Source organism: Vombatus ursinus, unplaced genomic scaffold, assembly GCF_900497805.2.
Source record: "Vombatus ursinus unplaced genomic scaffold, bare-nosed wombat genome assembly UNPS02003292.1, whole genome shotgun sequence".
Lineage (NCBI taxonomy): Eukaryota > Metazoa > Chordata > Mammalia > Diprotodontia > Vombatidae > Vombatus > Vombatus ursinus.
The window spans coordinates 1,351,127-1,369,506 of NW_020943070.1; the positions used below are offsets into that span (position 1 = coordinate 1,351,127).

The 18,380-nt window shown below is 41.0% G+C and overlaps 1 protein-coding gene across 3 annotated transcripts in view; it reads left to right on the forward strand.

The window, feature by feature from the left end:
* Nucleotides 1–18,380, forward strand: part of MRTFA (myocardin related transcription factor A) — a 185,627-nt gene that overhangs the window by 74,307 nt on the left and 92,940 nt on the right. Inside the window, exon 1 of one of the 3 annotated variants that reach the window (XM_027872626.1) lies at nt 17,390–17,519. The exons of the other annotated variants lie outside the window; for them this stretch is intronic. Coding sequence (XP_027728427.1) covers nt 17,390–17,519 — 130 coding nt within the window. Of the gene's footprint in view, nt 1–17,389; nt 17,520–18,380 lie in introns of those variants that run through there. 3 annotated transcript variants of the gene reach the window in all.

Genomic DNA, 18,380 nt, shown 5'->3' on the forward strand with positions numbered 1-18,380 from the left:
TTCTCTTTTCTTTCCCCCTAAACTCTTAAAGGAAGTGTCTGAAAGAGGAGATGTGAGAATATATTTGAGGCACATAGTTCCCTCTTCTGTTACATGGTAAAATATGTATGTACTTATTTCTGTGGAAATAATGTTGAGTTTAGTGTAATACCTGTTCAAGTCCTATTTGTCCACATCAGTATTGACTGTCTTACTTTTGAACTCCCATCAGGCAGAGGCAGTGACCTCTTCTTTAGCTTGTACCTGTGTAACATTTAAAGAACTTTTAAATTTAATAAATTCATTTCAACAAATGTTCAACTTATATATTCAAGGTCTCATGTTAGATGCTGGCAGGGGAGTGGGGGGGATGGAACAATGAGGGGTTGGGGATGGGGAAGGAGGATAAAAAGATTGAACAAAATTTTTTCTTTATCTATAAGGAGCTTATAGAACTCATAGTCTGGCAGGTATGACTTTTAGATACTCTTTTGCTCATTGGAATAGTTCTAAATTTCCTAATCTTTTGATTCTACTAATAATCCAGCCTCAGATACTTCCCAGCTGTGTGACCCTGGGCAAATCACTTTACCTTGTTTGCCTCAGTTTTCTTATCTGTAAAATGAGCTGGGGAAGGAAATGGCAAACCACTCTAGTATCTTTGCCAAGACAAACGCAAATGAGGTCACAAAGAGTCGGACACAACTGGAAAGACTGAACAGCCACAATCAGAACTTGTTCAATAAAGTGTGGTTGCTACTGAGGTAGTGGGGTGTGGGTTCTCAGAATTCCCAATAGGATTCCTTTGCCTTTATGATGTTCATAGCTGCTTCCGTGGGATTTTACTTTCTTCTGCTTTTCTGTCTGCTGATCCTTTGTTATCAGAATGTTAGAGGTTTCCTAGAAACGTGCGTAATGCTCAACGATATGGGGTCTTTTTATAGGAACTGAGGCTTGGGGAAAATTCTGTGTGGTAAGAACATTTTGATTCAGTAAGGTAAAACATTTACTATTAAGTTGAAGTTAGAAAAAGACTGATGGGTAATTTCCTTGAAAAGGCTGGATGGCCGCCTTTTGGAGAAGAGGGCCTTTTTTGTTTTCAGGTATGGTTTGGATCAGGTGTTCACTGAAGTAGATTCGAGTTCTGAGATAGTGCAATTCCACAGTTACTTTCAGTTAGGGAATGAGGCATCTGATGACCACAATCTTTACTAGTCATAACTCATTAAAATAATCAGGTTGGATCTTTATTGCTTTTGACCAGAAGCCACTACAAAAACCAAATAGTAATTTAGGCAGTAATGCACATAGGTTATAATTTATTTTGTACTGTTTCACTCTTCTGTCTCATTGTGGCATGGGGGTGGCTAGGGGTTTTTGAAGGCAATGCCGGTGGAGTGTGGGCTTTGACAGCCTCTATTAGTATGGGAAAGTGTGTATTTTGGACTGAGGGCCAACCTAGCCAAGGAGTGAGAGGTGCTGAGAGGTTGGCTGGCAAGTGACTTTTTTGGCCACAACAATTCATGAAATCACTGACTGAGGTGTCGGGAGGGTTATGATCTAGCTTGTTGAAGGGCATGTGATGAAATCACATCTTCTGGAGTAATGGGTTATTTATCATGTGGTATTTTTGCTTCTATGGCTAGTGAAATAGGCTAGCTGCTTAATAGTAATGTTGAAGAAAGATTTCCAGGTATTATCTTATTTTTATTTAATTTTTGGGGGGGTGGAGGCAACTGGAGTTAAGTGACTTGCCCAGGGTCAGACAGCTAGTTAAGTGTCTGAATTCACATTTGAACTCAGCTCCTCCTGACTTCAGGGCTGGTGCTCTATCCACTCCGCCACCTAGCTGCCCTCACATAGTATCTTTAAAACATTTAAAAAAAAAACAAAAAACCAATTTCTTTGAATGTAAAGACTGCAATAAGGGCCCGCATTCTTGAAACATGTACTGTAGATGTTTGAGAAGTATTGATAGCCATACAGAAAGATCTAGAAATCATGTTTGGCCAAATTGTTTCTGAGTTTGGGGCTTCAGCTAATCTGCTGTGGTCAGTTGAAGCAAAGCCTGGATGGATGACCATAAGTTAGTGGGCATCATCATGTATGTACTCAAGGTAAGCTGCCCTTGACATTGTGGATCTAATAACTGGCTGAGCATATGGCAGAAGGCAAAAGAAATATCTGGAAGATATGTAACCATGGGCCATACTCCTTTTAATTAGCCTTTAATTAATTAAACTTTAAACATATCAAGCTCTCACTTTTACTCTGTGTACACTTGTGTGAATATCAGTTAACAGTGTATTGAAAATCCATTCTTGGGGCAGCTAGGTGGCGCAGTGGATAGAGCACCAACACTGAAGTCAGGAGGACTTGAGTTCAAATCTAGCTTCAGACCAAACACTTGACACTTACTAGCTGTGTGACCCTGGGCAAGTCACTTAATCCCAATTGCCTAAACAAAGAAAGAAAGAGAGAAAGAAAAAAGAAAATCCATTCTCCAGGACACCATATTAGGCATAGAGTGGATGGAATGAGGAGGAAAGATACAAAAATCAAGTCACTGCCATTCTCGTCCTTAGGGAGCTTGTAGCCTCGGCAGACACGTTGCAGTCAAAGTCGAAATTTGCAGCTCAGGTAAGAATTTAGGGACAAAAGATGGTTGGAGATGATCTCGATTTGGGGAATTTCATGAGGAAATCCAGAAATGACTGTGAGTTTTCCTTTCACCAGGCCTCTCTTAGCCTTTGGAGTTGATGTGATTGAACAGTGCATCCCCCTTAAGCCAATTTCACGCTGAACCTCTTTAGCCTTAGCAAGGCTGGGTCTTCAGACAATATTCTTTTCATCCTTGTTTCCACATCCCAATTTTCCAAGCTAAAATCTCACCTTCTTCCAGAAGCCTCTTCTCTTTCTGTTGCATTCCAGTGCCTTCCCTCTGATAATTATCTTTATTTTGTCCGGTCTGGATCTTGTTTGTATGGAGTTATTTGTATGCTGTCTCTGCATTGGACTTGTGAGCTCCTTGAATGAGACTATCTTTCCCCTTTCCGTATCTCTCCAGTTCCTAGCATATAGTAGGTTCTTAATGTCTGCCTGCTGACTGACTGCTAGAGCCTCTCACTGTGCCCATTCCTGAAGAGGTTGTACTTTACTGGCCCAGCCTTCCAGACCAGAGTCCTCTCCAGGTTGGAGTGAAGCATCAAAGGAGGGCTTTGCTAGAAGCATCTTTAGAAGGCCAGTTTTGAGCCAGATTTTTAAGATGGATCTGAATGGTGGGTTGCCTGCTAAGCTTGATTCAGCCTTTTTGCTAATACTACAAGCACTGTGTTGCTCGGTTACTTCTTGGTAGTACTGCCATGTGCCCCATGTCACTCAGCTTAACTAGGCTTGGGAGATCAACCAGAACCTGATTAAGATGTAATTTAAATGCAAGCTCTAGATTAGAAGTTCTTAATCATCAGCTTACATTTTTTTTTTATAATTCTGTTTTAATATGATTGGTTTCCTTTGTAATACTACATAAAGCATTTAAAAAGATTATTTTCAGAAGGGATTTCTGGGTTTCATCAAACTGCCAAAAGCGTATGTGATACAAAAAAGGCTGAGAACTTCACCCCTGAATACAAAAAAGGCTGAGAACTCCACCTTTGAACAGACTAGAGTCCACTGTTTTCTACTGTTCTGTGCAAAAGTGTAAGCAGCAGGGGCCTTGCGCAAATTCCAAATGGAAGTAAAAGGGTCTCCTAACCAAGAAACCAGGACATTGCCATGCACGGTTCAGTGCTAACCATGGCCTGTACCTTTACCTTCCCAGGAGCAAAGATAGTCGTGTGTACTAGATGTGAATTTTACATGGGAGGCATGGGAGGAGTCTAGATGAACACTTTCTTGGTGTGGAGGAGGTAGAAGCTGATATTTCTTTGGTGCAGATTAGTCCTGATAGGTTCAGTGCCTTGCCAAAGTCACATGACCAGGGCATAGCAGAGACAGGACCCTGGGTCTTCCCAACTCTGAGACGGGATCCTTAGCCACTGTGCCAGGATGCTTCTCCCGTTAATTCTCGTCATCCACAAAAGTGTTAGACGATGAATTTTGGACCTTGTTGTGCCCTTCTGAGGGCAGCTAGGTGACCCCATGGATAGAACACTGGGCCTGGAGTCAGGAAGACCTGAGTTTACATTTGACCTCAGATGCTAGTTGTGTGACCCTGGGTAAGTCACTTAGCTTCTGTTTGTCTCAGTATCCTTGTCTGTAAAATGGCTTAATAAGAGCACATACTTTGCAGAATTGTTGTGAGGATCAAATGAGATACTCTGTGTGAAGCACTCAGTACTATGCCTAGCACACAGTAAATGCTATATAAAAGTTACTTGTTGTTTCTTGGCCATACTGTTACATACTCAGGTTAGGTTAAGTAATTCTTAGCTCAGCCTATCCTAAAGATATCTCATCAGTGGGATTGGAGCATCTAGATATGTTTCACAGAAAATAAAACATTCTAAAATGAGCTAATGCTATACTTAAGTGAGAGAGCCTTCTTTGCATCACTTAGTAATTATTTTTTTAATGAAAAATAGTGTTTGGGCACCTTTTAAGAGTTCTGTGTGTGTATGTAAATAGTCCATTGTTTTTAGAACCGTGAAACTCATTCAGAATTTGAATTTGGCTTATAGCTTTCTTGGGAACCCCAAGAGAGCTCATGCCTTAAAATGCTAAAGATTTTTGTTAGTTTCCCAAATTGCGAATGGTCTGCAGCTTAGTCAGGTGTCTGGTGTGTTCTCTTAGGTATTTAATGTGAATGCTATCTACTCTGTATGGGAACTGGAGAAGCGCATCCTTTTTCTAGTTTTTAAGATTCTGACTCATAAATGCCAAAACCAAAAGCCATTTGCAACTTCATAGTGGAACGAAAAAGGCCTTGTCCGTGCCATTGGAGGGCACTGCTGCGTGCGGCCCCTTTTCTTTTTGAAGTTTGGACATTTCAGCGACTTTCAGAATGATCTTGCTAGGTCTGCTTTTTGTTCTCTTCTCAACATTCAAAAAAGAGACAGAAGCTGCAGAAATGACTGGCTTTGCTTTCTCTTTAGCCATCCTCCGTAATTTTAGTCGGTCATTGCATTGATCAGAATTTGCAAATTTTTCCAGGTTTTTTTATGTTATTATTAGATAAATTGTTCTCCTGCTTTTGTTTGCTTTGCTCTGCATCATTTACTACAAGTCTTCCCAGGTTTCTCTAAAACTGCCCATTTTGTCACTTCTTGTGGCACAAATATTCCATATGCCGTAATTTGTTTAGCCACTCCTTAGGTGATGGTCATTCCCTTAGTTTCCAGTTCTTTGATATAACAACAAAAACAACAACAACAAAAAAACCAAAAACCCAAATACAAAACACCGGGCTATAAAGGTTTGTGTACATATAGGTCCTTTTCCTCTTTCTTTGATCTCTGGGGGGTATAGGCCTAGTAGTGGTATCACTGGGTATGAACAGGTTAATGACTTTTAAGGCATTGTTAGAAATATGCAAGACACCTAAAATTTAGTATCAAGAAATTTTATTACAGAGAAAGTCCAGAGGATTCAGACGTTTCTGGCCAGAAGCTGGCTCTGCCCCTCTTCAGGAGGGGTGGGCCCGAGTGCAAGGGCAAGCATGCATTAATGCAGTTAAATTTGGCTCAGAACCTCCCGGTCTAGATTGGTCTGTTCCTTCCAGGTTACATTTGTTCTGGAATGCCCCCTGTTCCCTCCCTATTGTTGTGCTATTGCCCTCTACCCTCACCCTGGGCGGAGAAGTTAGCTATGCCTGAGGTTCACTACGCATGCTCTTATCTTGATTTTGGGGTCTTCTTGGAACCATCAGCTTTGGGCTAAGCCCAGGCCCACCTGCAGTGTAACTGCTTCCTTGACTCGTTTTTTATAACTCTCTGCACTATTCTACCTGTGGAAACTTAAGCTGTCTAACTCTAACAGCATAGTTCCAAATTGCTTTCTAATTCACAGTAGAACGGTGTTTTCCAAGCTAAATTGACTAAATAATTCTTTAGGGCTAATGATATATATGTAAATAAAATATATCGATTGGTCAAACAGCCAGAAAGCATTGATCAAGCAACTACTTTGGACCAGATGCAAAGACAAAAGTCAAGATCTCTACCTATAAGAAGCTTACATTTCACCAAGGGTGAAAACATGTTGCTGTTTGTTATCTCATCAAATGAGGGTTGTTGTTGTTCAGTCATTCATTTGTGTTTGACTCTTTGTGACTCCATGGACCGTAGCACTCCCGGCCCTTTTGTCCTCCACCATCTCTTGAGTCTGTCCAAGGTCATAGTCATTGCTTCCGTGACACCTTCTATCCATTTCATCCTCTGCTGTTTCATTCTCCTTTTACCTGCAATCTTTCCCAGCATCAGGGTCTTTTCTAATGAGTTCTGTCTTCTCATTATGTGGCCAAAGTATTTAAGCTTCAGCTTTAGTATTTGTCCTTCCGATGAATAGTCAAGGTTAATTTCATTGCTGCAGTTGCCGTCTTCAGTGATCTTTGAGCCCAAGAATATAAAATCTGACACTATTTCCAGTTCTCCCTCTATTTGCCTGGAAGTGATGGGACCATTTGCCAAGATCTTAGTTTTTTTGTTTTTTTTTTTAATGTTGGGTTTCAAGCCAGCTTTTATACTTTATTCTTTCACCCTCATCAAGAGACTTCTTAAGGCGGGGAGAGAGAGAAGGGAAGGCAGACTAGGGGAAGGGGTATTTAGAATTCATGCCATCTTGGGGTGGGGGGAGGGGCGAGATGGGGTGAAAATTTGGAACTCAAAATCTTGTGGAATTTTTTTTGTTAACTAGAATTTTCAAAGTAAACTATCATGTCATTAGTGAATACAGATAATTTTGTTTCCAGCTTTAAAAAAAAAAAGAGGCTTCTTAATTCTTCACTTTTTGTCATCAGAGCGGTATCATACATAACTGAGATTATTGATATCTCTCCCAGCAAGAGTAATTCCAACTTTTAATTTGTCTAGCCTGGCATTTCACATGATGTACTCTGCAATATATGTTAAATAAATAAGGTGACAGCATACAGCCTTGTCATACTCCTTTTCCAATCTTAGACCAATCAGTTGTTCCATGTTTGATTCTGACTGTTGCTTCTTGGTCTGCCATACAGGTTCTTCAGGAGGCAAGTAAGATGATCTAGTACTCTGATCTCTTTGAGGACTTGCCACAGTTTGTTGTGATCCACGCATTCAAAGACTTCAGTGTAGGCAGTAAAGCAAAAATAGATGTTTTTCTAGAATTCCTTTATTTTTCACTTAATCCTGCAAATGTTGGCAATTTGGTCTCTAGTTCCTCTGCCTCTTTGAAAACCAGCCTGCACTTCTGATAATCCTCGGTTCATATGTTGCTAAAGCCTAGCTTGCAGAATCTTAAGCGTAAGCTTGCTGGTATCTGACATGAGTACAATTATTCAGTAGTTTGAATGTTCTTTGACATCACCTTCTTTAGAATTGGGATGTGGACTGATGTTTTTCCAGAAACGTGAAATGGATACAAGGTGATTTTGTGGTAGAAGGGCACTAGCAGCTGTGGACTCTGGAAAGACTTGATGTGCAAGCTAACACTGAAGCTGAATCTTCAAAGAAACTAGGGATTCTAAGAGAGAGCTGCTAATAGAGTATGTTACAGGCATGGAGGCTGGTCATTGCAAAGGCATGGGAGATGGGAGTTTGTGTGCTCTTTCCTTCATTTTGCTCCATTTCTTTCAGCCCCTCTTTATTTGGAAGGTACCTCCGTACCCACAGATTATCATTATGGGTTCCTTGCCTTAAGTTCTTGCCAAATGACTTTCTGAAGTGCAGATCTGACCATATCATTCCCCTATTCATTTGACTTCTGAGACTTCCTGTTCTACAAACAAAATTCTTTTGACGCTTAATACCCTTCGTGATTTGACCACAACCTACCTTTCCCGTCGTCTCACACCTTCCTACCTTTCAGGCCCTCTGTGATCAATCGGCCTTTCTAACTGTTCTTCATACACAGCATACCGTGTTCTGTCTCTGTCTCTTTGCAGTGACCATCTTCCATGTGGGAAACACTCCACAAGCAGCTCCTAGGTTGTTTTGGAGTTACTGGAAGGCAGTAAAATTTAAGGGCTAGGGAGTACAAGGGTGCAGAGAAGAGAAGATAGATGAGCAGGTGTGTGTGAGGATAAATAATGCAGGGATTTGCCACCAACTGGTTTGAAATGCATGGGCCTAGTCTGGAGAGGGGGAGACAAGAAAGTAATAAGGGAGTTGAGGGCATGGCAGCCATAGAGGGAAGGGCTCTTAATGCTTTTTGAGAGTTCTAAGAATATTTCCAGGCTGCCGCTCTCCTTCTGTTGCTATTTTGCAATGTGGAGAGCTTTATTGGCTGTCAGAAAGAATGGATTTCTTGTACATGATAGGCCTGCTACGAACTACTGTGCCATTCCTCTCAGTTTCTAGCCTCCTCAACTTTCCTTCTCTGCACAAAAGAAGCAATCTGCATGTTGTTTACCAAAGGCTTGTAGTTATTTAGGAGGGGAGGATAGGATGGGCTCTTTGTGTCTTACTCTGCCTGAGTACTTGCCTCAAACTTGTTTTGGAGTTATTGGAGGGCGTAAAGTGTAGGGGACAAAGGAACAGGGAAACGATCCCTGTATATGGAACAGGGGAGAGAGCAGAAATGCTCCTTACTAGCTTGAGTATTAGCTTTGACTCAAAGGAACAGTCTGTTATGCTTTTTCTCAAATGGTTGCTGTGCCTTCTTCCGTAAGATGGAAGAGGAAAAAATTGTTTAGAAAGGTCTCCTCCCTTCGATCTTCTTCCTCCCAGTCTTGGTTTTGTTCTTCAGCAGTGTATCAGAATACCAGTAAGAGCTGGGGCTTCTGGGAAAGACTCGTGACCCGATGGGTCTTTTTGGTGGTTTTGATTTAATTTACCGGATCATGTAATATAGGCAGATGTTAACAGTTTAAGAAATCTAAAGGAATGTTACTTCTGAGCGTAACTTTACAAGAAAACTGTTCTGTGAATACATGTAAAATGAAACCAAAGGTTTTTTAGCAATGCTAAACAGATTTTTTTCTACTCTTATTTTCCATTCAGGTAGGTCTTTGTGTAGTGGGAGTACATAGACCATACTGGAGAATAACAAACACCATTTTCTTGATTCTGTTGTGTTGAGGAAGCTTTGTTAAGTACATCTTAAAGTAAATCTTTGTTAAGACCATCACATTTGGGCAGGAGTCTGCTCTCTTGTTAGCAGTAGGGCCACATATTCACAGCTAGCCCTCAGAACAAAGACCTGGTGCTTGTGATATTTTAGTTTGGAGAGAAAGCAAAGTATTTAGCTTACCAATCTTAATTGTGGCATGCTTGTGTCTTATGGACAAGATAAAAATAATTACCAGTCCACAAAAATTTTCCAGGTTCTCTATCCGATTTTACTATATCATGTAATCATGGGTGCTGTATTCAAAATTTTCAGTCATAATATTTGGAACTGGGAATAGAACATTTCAGATTGTTGTTGATGTTTTTCCTTTCCCGTCCCTTTAACCTTTGTACTTCCCATCTCTTCTTAGAAAACAACAATACCAGCAAAATAACAGAGTTGTAATGTTGAATTTGCCCTTAACACTCTTTCCTTCCGCTTCCCATTTCAGAATTAAATCTTTTCTTATTAACAATAAAGAGAAAAAAAACTGGTAAAGCATGAAGAAAACCAACTAGCACAGTGACTTCTTTTGACATTGTGTATACCGTATTCCACGTCCCTGCTCCCCACCTCTCTACTGAGAGCATTGTTAACGCCCCTTCTGGGTTATTCCTCCAGCTTGCACTCACACGCACTCACATTTTCCAGTGAGTCGGGTCCCCAGAGGGCAGCTGCTACCTTTGCATTCTAGGGGTAATGCTGTGGGGGAAGGGGGGCACCCTTACTTACTACTGCTATAGTTCATGAGCTCACACCTATTAACAATCAGCCCATAAACACAATTAATTCTTAGCAGAAAGCATTTACTGAGGTGGCATAATAAGAATAACAGGTACAAAACATTCCCCTCACAGACTTGGGGCTCACTCTCCCCCAATACAGAGTACCTAAAGGAAGAATGGGCTGAGTTATCCATGTAGCATGCAGTTGTGGCAAAGGCCATCTCAGTGGCGCTGCAGGGCCTAGAGTTCATTCTCTCTTCATAGAATCTGCCGCAACCCGACTCTTGATTTCTAGACTGGACCCGGCTCCTTGAAGTTCTTCTTTGTGTAATAAGTCTTTGCTTCCCACTGGATTTGGTGTTTCCTACTGGTCTACCAGCTCTGATGACATGACTGAGAGGGGCAAGGGGCATCATGAGGGAGCCCAGTCTTATTGAGAGCCAGAAGATGGAAGGAGTGGAAAAGAAAAAATATTGAAGATGAAAGCAAGTTTGTTGTCTATGGAGCAGGCATTCCAGAGAGCACAGTTGAAGAGGTGAGTCCATTTAGAATGGGACACTGAAGTGCAGCAGGGTGAGTGGGGTGGGAACAAGGGACTGAGCAACAGGGGACAGAGATCAGGGTTTGAATAATGACAGCTGAGGGGTCAGAATCACTGGGATGAGGGTGAGGGCAGGTCTGTTGTTAATCATAAAGGAATAATTCAGGTTGGCTTTCATTGTCTGAAGTTTGGCCTCAGAGTGGAGTTCTCCCTGGGCCTTGGATAGTAGTTTAGCCTAGGGGACAAGTGCTGTTTGCTGAAGAAATGGTATTATTCTTTTTCCCCTAAGGTAGGAGACCTTGCTAGGGACTTGATAGAATGGCCTTTCCCCTCTTCCCTGGTGCTTGATAAAATTGTGTTTGTCCTTCTCCTGGGGACAGGAGACCGGGAGAGAGGGAATGGTGATATCTTCCCTTACCTCAAAGGCAGGAGACTTGTTTATTACAGAATGACATTTCTCTTCTTCTCCTAAGAAGCTGGTGCCTAGGCAGGAAACCTGTTGTGTTTTATGGGATTATGCTGTCTGTAATCTGGCCCTTCCACAGTAGTACTGGACCTCTTCTCTCCCTTTGTACTACCTCACTTGATGAGCTCATCAGCTCCCATGGCTTTAATTACCATTTTCTATGCTGATGAAATTTACCTTTCCTGCCCTAATCTGCTGACCTCCAGTCTCACATCTCCAACTGCCTTTCAGATATCTCGAATTGGGTGTACAGTAGATATCTCGAAACTCATCGTGTCCAAAACAGAACTCATTATTTTTCCTCTTAAGCCCCCCACCCCAACTTTTTAATTACTGTTGAGTTCATCAGACTCACAGCCAGATGGTGTCATCCCGGACCCCTCACTATCTCGAATCCTCTCTCCCCCATATCCCATCAGTTGTCAAGGTCTGTCAGTTTCACTTTTGCAACATCTCTCAGATATGCCCTCTTCTCTCTGATACTGCCACCCTCCTGGTTCAGGCCTTCATCACCTCATGCCTGGACTGTTGTAATAGCATGTTGGGGGGTCTTCCTGACCCTATTCTCTCCCTGCTCCAGTCCATCCTCCATGCAGCCATTCAAGTGATTTTCCTACAGCAAAGGTCTGACCATGTCATGGCTCCCTATCACCCCTAGGCTCAAATAGAAAATCTGCTATTTGATGTTAATAATCTTTCATAATCCAGCCCTTCCCATCTTCCTAGATTTCTTATACCTTACTTCTTGCTGTGTACTTTTCAGTTCATTTCACAGTGGCCTGCTTGCTGTTCTGCGAACAAGATATTGATCTCCTGACTCTGGCCATTTTTTCTGGCTGTCTTCCATCCCTGGAATACTCTCTCCATCTCTGCCTCCTGGCTTCCTTTAAGTTCCAAGTAAAATCCCATTTTCTACAAGAAGCTTTCCCCAACCCCTCATAATTCTTTCTCTTAATTATTATTTTTAGAGCATTCTTTTTTATATTTTATTTTTACCCAATTACATGTAAAAACAATTTTTAAAGTTCATTTTTTGAAAAATTTGAATTCCAAATTCTTTCCCTTCTTTCTCTCTCCCCTCATTGAGAAGTAAGGCAAGCAATTTGATATAAGTTATACATGTGCAGTCATGCAAAGCATATTTCCATATTAGTTATGTTGTGAAAGAAAACACAGACCAAAAAAAAACAACCCAGGCAAAATAAAGAAAGTTTTAAAAAAAAGTATCCTTTGATCTGCATTCAGACTTTCATCAGTTCTTTCTTTGGAGGTGGATAGCATTTTTCCTCATGAGTCCTTTGGGATTGTCTTGGGTCATTGTATTGCTGACAATAGCTAAGTCATTCACAGTTGATCATCATACAGTGTTGCTGTTACTCTAGTTCTCATTTCAGTTTCCTTTAGTTCGTGGGAGTCTTTGCAGGTTTCTTCTGAGAGCATTTCACTCATCGTTTCTTTCTTTTTTTTTATTTTTAATTAATTTATTTTGAATTATCAACGATCACTTCCATAAGCTTTTGATTTTTAAATTTTTCTCCCTCTCCCTCCCCACCTCCTTCCCCAAGACGGCGCGCAATCTGATATAGGCTATACATATATATTCCTATTAAACATATTTTCACATTAGTGATGTTGTAGGTAAGAATTACAACCAATAGGAGGAACCACCAGAAAGAGGAAACAAAAAACAACAGAAGAAAAAAAGAGCAAATAGTTATGCTTCAATCTGCATTCAAACTCCATAGTTCTTTCTTTGGATGTGGATAGCATTTTCCAACATGAGGCCTTTGGAGATCTCTTAGATCCTTGTATTGCTGAGAAGGGTTAAATCTATCAATATTAGTCATCGCACAGCATGGCTGTTACTGTATACAACGTTCTCCTGGTTCTGCTCATTTCACTCAACATCAGTCCATACAAGTCTTAACAGGTTTTTCTGAAGTCAGCCTGTTCATCATTTCTTATAGCACAATAGTATTCCATTACATTCATATACCACAGTTTGTTCAACCATTCCCCAATGGATGGGCATCCTCTCAATTTCCAATTCTTTGCCACCACAGAAAGAGCTGCTATAAGTATTTTTGTACATGTGGGTCCTTTTCCCATTTGTATGATCTCTCTGGGATATAGCCCTAGAAGTGCTATTGCTGGGTCAAAGGGTATGCACATTTTTATAGCCCTTTGGGCATAGTTTCAAATTGCTCTCCACAATGGTTGGATCATTTCACCACTCTGCCAACAATGCATTAGTGTCCCAATTTTTCCACATCTTCTCTAACATTTATCATTTTCCTGTTTTGTCATGTTGGCCAATCTGATAGATGTGATGTGGTATGTCAGAGTTGTTTTGATTTGCATTTCTCTAATCAGTAGTGATTTAGAGCATTTTTTCATATGACTATAGATGGCTTTAATTTCTTCATCTGAGAACTGCCTGTTCATATCTGACCATTTATCAATTGTAGAATGACTCTTTACAAATTATACTCGGTTCTCTACATTTGAGAAATGAGACCTTTGTCAGAGAAGCTTGCTGTAAATTTTTTTTCACATTTATTACTGTGTATTTCCCTCCATCCTCTCCACTCCCAATTTATTCCATTCTCTCTCTTCCTTTTACCCTATCCATTCTCAAAAGTGTTTTGCTTCTGACTACTGCCTCCCCCAATTGCTTTCCCTTCTATCAGTCCCTCCCCCTCTTCTTATCTCCTTCCTCTTCTACTTTCTTGTAGGATAAGATAGATTTCTATATTCAATTGAGTGTGTATGTTATTCTGTCTTTGAGCCAATTCTGATGAGAGTAACGTTCAAGCACTATCCATCTTCCCCTCCACTGTAAGATATTTGCACCTCTTTTATGTGAGATAATTTACCCCATTCTCCATCTCCCTTTCCCCTTCTCCCAGCTCATTTCTCCTTCTCACCTCTTAATTTTTTTTTTTTAAGGTATCACACCATCATATTCAACTTAAACCCATGCTTTCTGTCTATGTATACTCCTTCCAAAGGCCCTTATAATGAGAAATTTCTTAGGAGTTACAAGTATCATCTTCCCGTGTAGGAATGTAAACAGTTTAACCATATCAAATCCCTTATTATTTCTATTTCCATTTTATGTTTTTATGCTTCTCTTGAGTCTTATATTTGAAAGTCTAATTTCCTGTTCAACTCTGGTCTTCTCATCGGGAATATTTGAAAGTCCTCTCTATTTCATTAGATGTCCATTCTCCCTGCCCTCATTCCCCTTCTCCCCCCCCCCCGGGAAAGATTATACTTAGTTTTGCTGGGTAGGTGATTCTTGGTTGTAATCCTAGCTTCTTTGCTCTCTGGAATATCATATTCCAAGCCCTCTGCTCCTTTAATGTAGAAGCTGCTAAATTTTGTTTTATCCTGACTGTGGCTCTACAATATTTGAATTGTTTCTTTCTGGCTTCTTGCATTATTTTCTCCTTGACCTGGAAGTTCTGGAATTTGGCTATAATTTTCCTGGGAGTTTTCATTTTGAGATCTCTTTCAGGAGGTGATAGATTCTTCCATTTCTATTTTGCCCTCTGGTACTAGGATATCAGGGCAGTTTTCCCAGATAATTTCTTGAAAGATATTTCCTAGGCTCTTTTTTTGATCATGGTTTTCAGGTAGTCCAAAAATTCTTAAATTATCTGTCCTTGAGCTCTTTTCCAGGTTAGTTGTTTTTCCAATGAAATATTTCACATTTTCTTCTATTTTTTCATTCTTTAATTTTGTTTAATTGTTTCTTGTTGTCTCTTGGAGTCTGCTTGCCCAATTCTAATTTTTAAGGAATTATTTTCTTCAGGGCAGCTAGGTGGCTCAGTGGATAGAGCACCAGCCCTGAAGTCAGGAGGACTTGAGTTCAAATCTAGCTTCAGACCAAACACTTGACACTTACTAGCTGTATGACCCTGGGCAAGTCACTTAACCCCAATTGCCTTTAAAAAAAAAAAAGAATTATTTTCTTCAGTGAGCTTTTGTACCTCCTTTTTCCGTTTAGCCCATTCTTCTTTTTAAGGAGTTCTTCTCTTCAGTGGATTTTTGTTCCTCTTTTCCCATTTGGCATATTCTGTTTTTTAAGATGGTGTTCTCTTTAGTAATTTTTTTGTGTGCCTCCTTTAGCAAGCTGTTGATTTATTTTTCATGATTTTCTTTCATCACTCATTTCTTTTCCCAGTTTTTCCTCTACCTCTCTTATTTGATTTTTAAAATCCTTTTTGAGTTCTTCTAGGAATTCTTTTTGGGACTGAGACTAATTCACATTTTTCTTTGAGGCTTTGGATGTAGCAGTTTTGACTTTGTCATCTTCTTTTGAGTTTGTGTTTTGATCTTCCCTTCCCTTTTGATCATCATAGTAACTTTATGGTCAGATTCCTTGTTGTTGTTTGCTCATTTTCCCAACCTATTCCTTGACTTAATTTTATGTTGAGTTTGGGCTGTGCTTCCGTGGCGGAGGGGGCACTGTCCCAAGCTTCAGGTTTTTTGTGTGGCTATTTTCAGAGCTAGTGGGAACCTGCAAGTTTTTGATTTTACAAAGTGGTATGCTCTAAGGAGAAGTGTGTTTACTACTTTTCTGGCCTATGCTCTGGTCTATAAGTGACCACAAGCAGTCTTTTCCTTCCTGGAACTACGACTGGGGTCCCTGCTGTCCTGCAGCTGCAAGCTCTGGTTTACTAGTGCTGTTCCTTGCCCTGGGACTACCTCCTGGAACTTCAGCCCAGATCCGAGTATTGGCAATGCAACAGAGTCCTGCATTCAGTGCCTGCAAAAGGATCCCCTGTAATCTCCTTTTGACCAGTTCTCTGATCTCTTTACTGTCTTTTGTGGGCTGAGAGTTCCAGAAACCACCATTTCCACTGCTGATTCAGTGCCCTGAGGCCTGCTGCTGGTTTGCTGCTGTGTTAGACTGTGCTCCTCTCTCACGTTGGTGTGATTGACCTTTCCTGCCAAGCATCTAATTTGTCTTGGACTAGAAAATTGTTTCACTCCATCCTTTTGTGGGTTCTGCCACTCCAGAATTCTTTTTGAGGCATTATTTAGAGTTGTTTGAAGGGGAATGTGGGAGAGCTTAGGTCAATTCCTGCCTTTTCTCTGCCATTCTCTTCCTAACTATTTCCTATCTATTTTGTATGTGGTTTGTTTGTACATGGTTGTTCGCTTGTTATCTCCCCTATTAGATTGTGAGTTCCTTGAGGGCAGGGATGTCTTTTGCTTGGCATAGTGCCTGGCACATAGGAGGCATTTAATAAAAATTTACTGACTGACAAGGTCAGTGATCTCCAAGAAGAGAAAAGGAAAAAGCAGCAATTTAGCAAAGCTAACAAATACATCAACTGTTGCTGACAGTGTTTGCAGTATTTCCTGCTCATAGTCACCCATTTGTGCAGTGAGAGATGAAAAATATCTACCCTCCTACAACTCATTATTATTACTCATTGTACCCTTTTGTTGTTGTTCATTTATGTTATCATTGTGTGTGTAGAGCTATTTTTGCCTGGTTCTGTTTACATCACTCAGCATCAGTTTGCAGAGGTCTTCCCGTGCTTTTCCAAAGACTTCATATTTGTCGTTTCTTAGGGTGCAATAATACTCCATTACATTCATGGACCACCATTTTGTAGCTACTCGGCAATCTCTGCACATCTGTTTTCTCTCTGGTTCTTTGCTACCATCAAAAGTGTAGTCAAGACTCCTGGTGTCTATCTTATTAGTAAGATCAGACCCCTGAGTTATTTCTCTTGCTTTTTAGTGGCTTCATCAGTAAAGCTTTTGAAGGCCATCAGAGGAAGGTGTGAGGATAGCTTAAGAGCTTTGACTGGAAGAGTAAAATGTACAATGTTTTTCATTTGGCATCATTTAGTTGCAAACATTTTGAAATGGTTTCAAAATGAATAAAAAGGTAAAATGGCATGAAAGGACCTGCTTCCCAGTTTTGTCCTTGCTTTGCATGGGGAGGGGAAGTAGGAAGAGGAGGAGAAGTGAATCAAGTCATGTGATACTGCCTGTCTGGCAGAAGTCTTTAAGTTCTGAGCAGAGAAACCAACTGTGTTTACTATTTTGGGTGAATGAGGTTGGTCGGTTGCTACGAGCAGCTTCTCTATGGGACCCTTGCTTGCTTCCAGTGTGCACAGCTCCACTCATTGAGATCAGCCCGGTGCTTGCTATTGAAATTTGGGTGGAAGAGGGAGGTGGCTGCCTAGGCTGAGACCTGACTGGAAGAAGCACTCCCTTCAGTGTCCCCTTCCCCAAACGTGATCAGGCCTGGGCAGCTGGCAGCTTACTGCTTTGCAGAAATGAAATAGCAGCCTAGAAAGTGGTGGTGAGCAGACGTTTTCCAAGCAGCAAACTGCCTCTTTAAGGGGGTGAGGGAAGTCTGGCTTATTGCACCATCTGCTTCTGGAGCCCAAAATCCCCTCCAGCATGCTGGAGGAGAAGACTCATATCCTACAGTGTGCCTCTGGAATTCTGCCACTCTCGGGGATTGGGCTGAAGCAAGGGCAGGACATTGACTCAGCAGGATGCCAGGACCCGTACCACAGTTTGCGGGAAGGTTAGCAGATTCAGCCCCTTTGCCATTTGCATGCTGCGGCTGCGGCTGCCCTTCTGGGCTTCATGCTGTTCTTCTTCCCCTGTTCTTGTACAAACTTTGAGTCTGGCCGCTTATTTCTTCCGAGTTTTTCTGAAGGTGTGAGGATCACATGACATCTAGGCATGGTAGCAAGCATTTGTATGTGTGTATGTATGTGTGTGTATATATATGTATACACACATACATGCACGCATGCATACACATGCATATCTGTCTATACACACAGATGCGCGCACACACGTATATACATCTATGTTTAATGCCTGGTTCACATTGTCCAGTTGCTTTCTCCCTTTACTAACCCTTTCCTTCCCCACATGAAGTTGCTCAAAGGTAATCACAGCTTTGAGGAGGAGGAGGAGGAGGAGGAACCAGGGAGAAAGGACTTCGTAGGGAAGCAGAACATTCTTTTCTGTTGTTTTGGACAACAAACAGTTGTTTGAACACCAAGGTGCTGACTCTTTGAGCTTAGGGGAGTAATAAGGATTAGAAATGTTGTCAGTTTCCACGCCAGCACCGTAGGCTGAGAGGAGGTAGTTTGTGCTGCCAGTTTGTTCTGGTACAGGGCTAAGAAGCTGGGCTAGATATATATATATATATATAATATATATATATATATATATATATATATAATATATATATATATATATATATATAATTTTGGTGATTCTTAGTTTTACATTTATAAGGAAATTCTCCTTTGGTGCTGTAATAGTGGTTGGCTTCAGTGCAGAAGATGATTCTAAGTTTAAAGAAAATACTTTCAGGTAAATTCAGAGAAAGGGAAGATGGCCGATGAATGCTAATGGGGGAAAATTATCC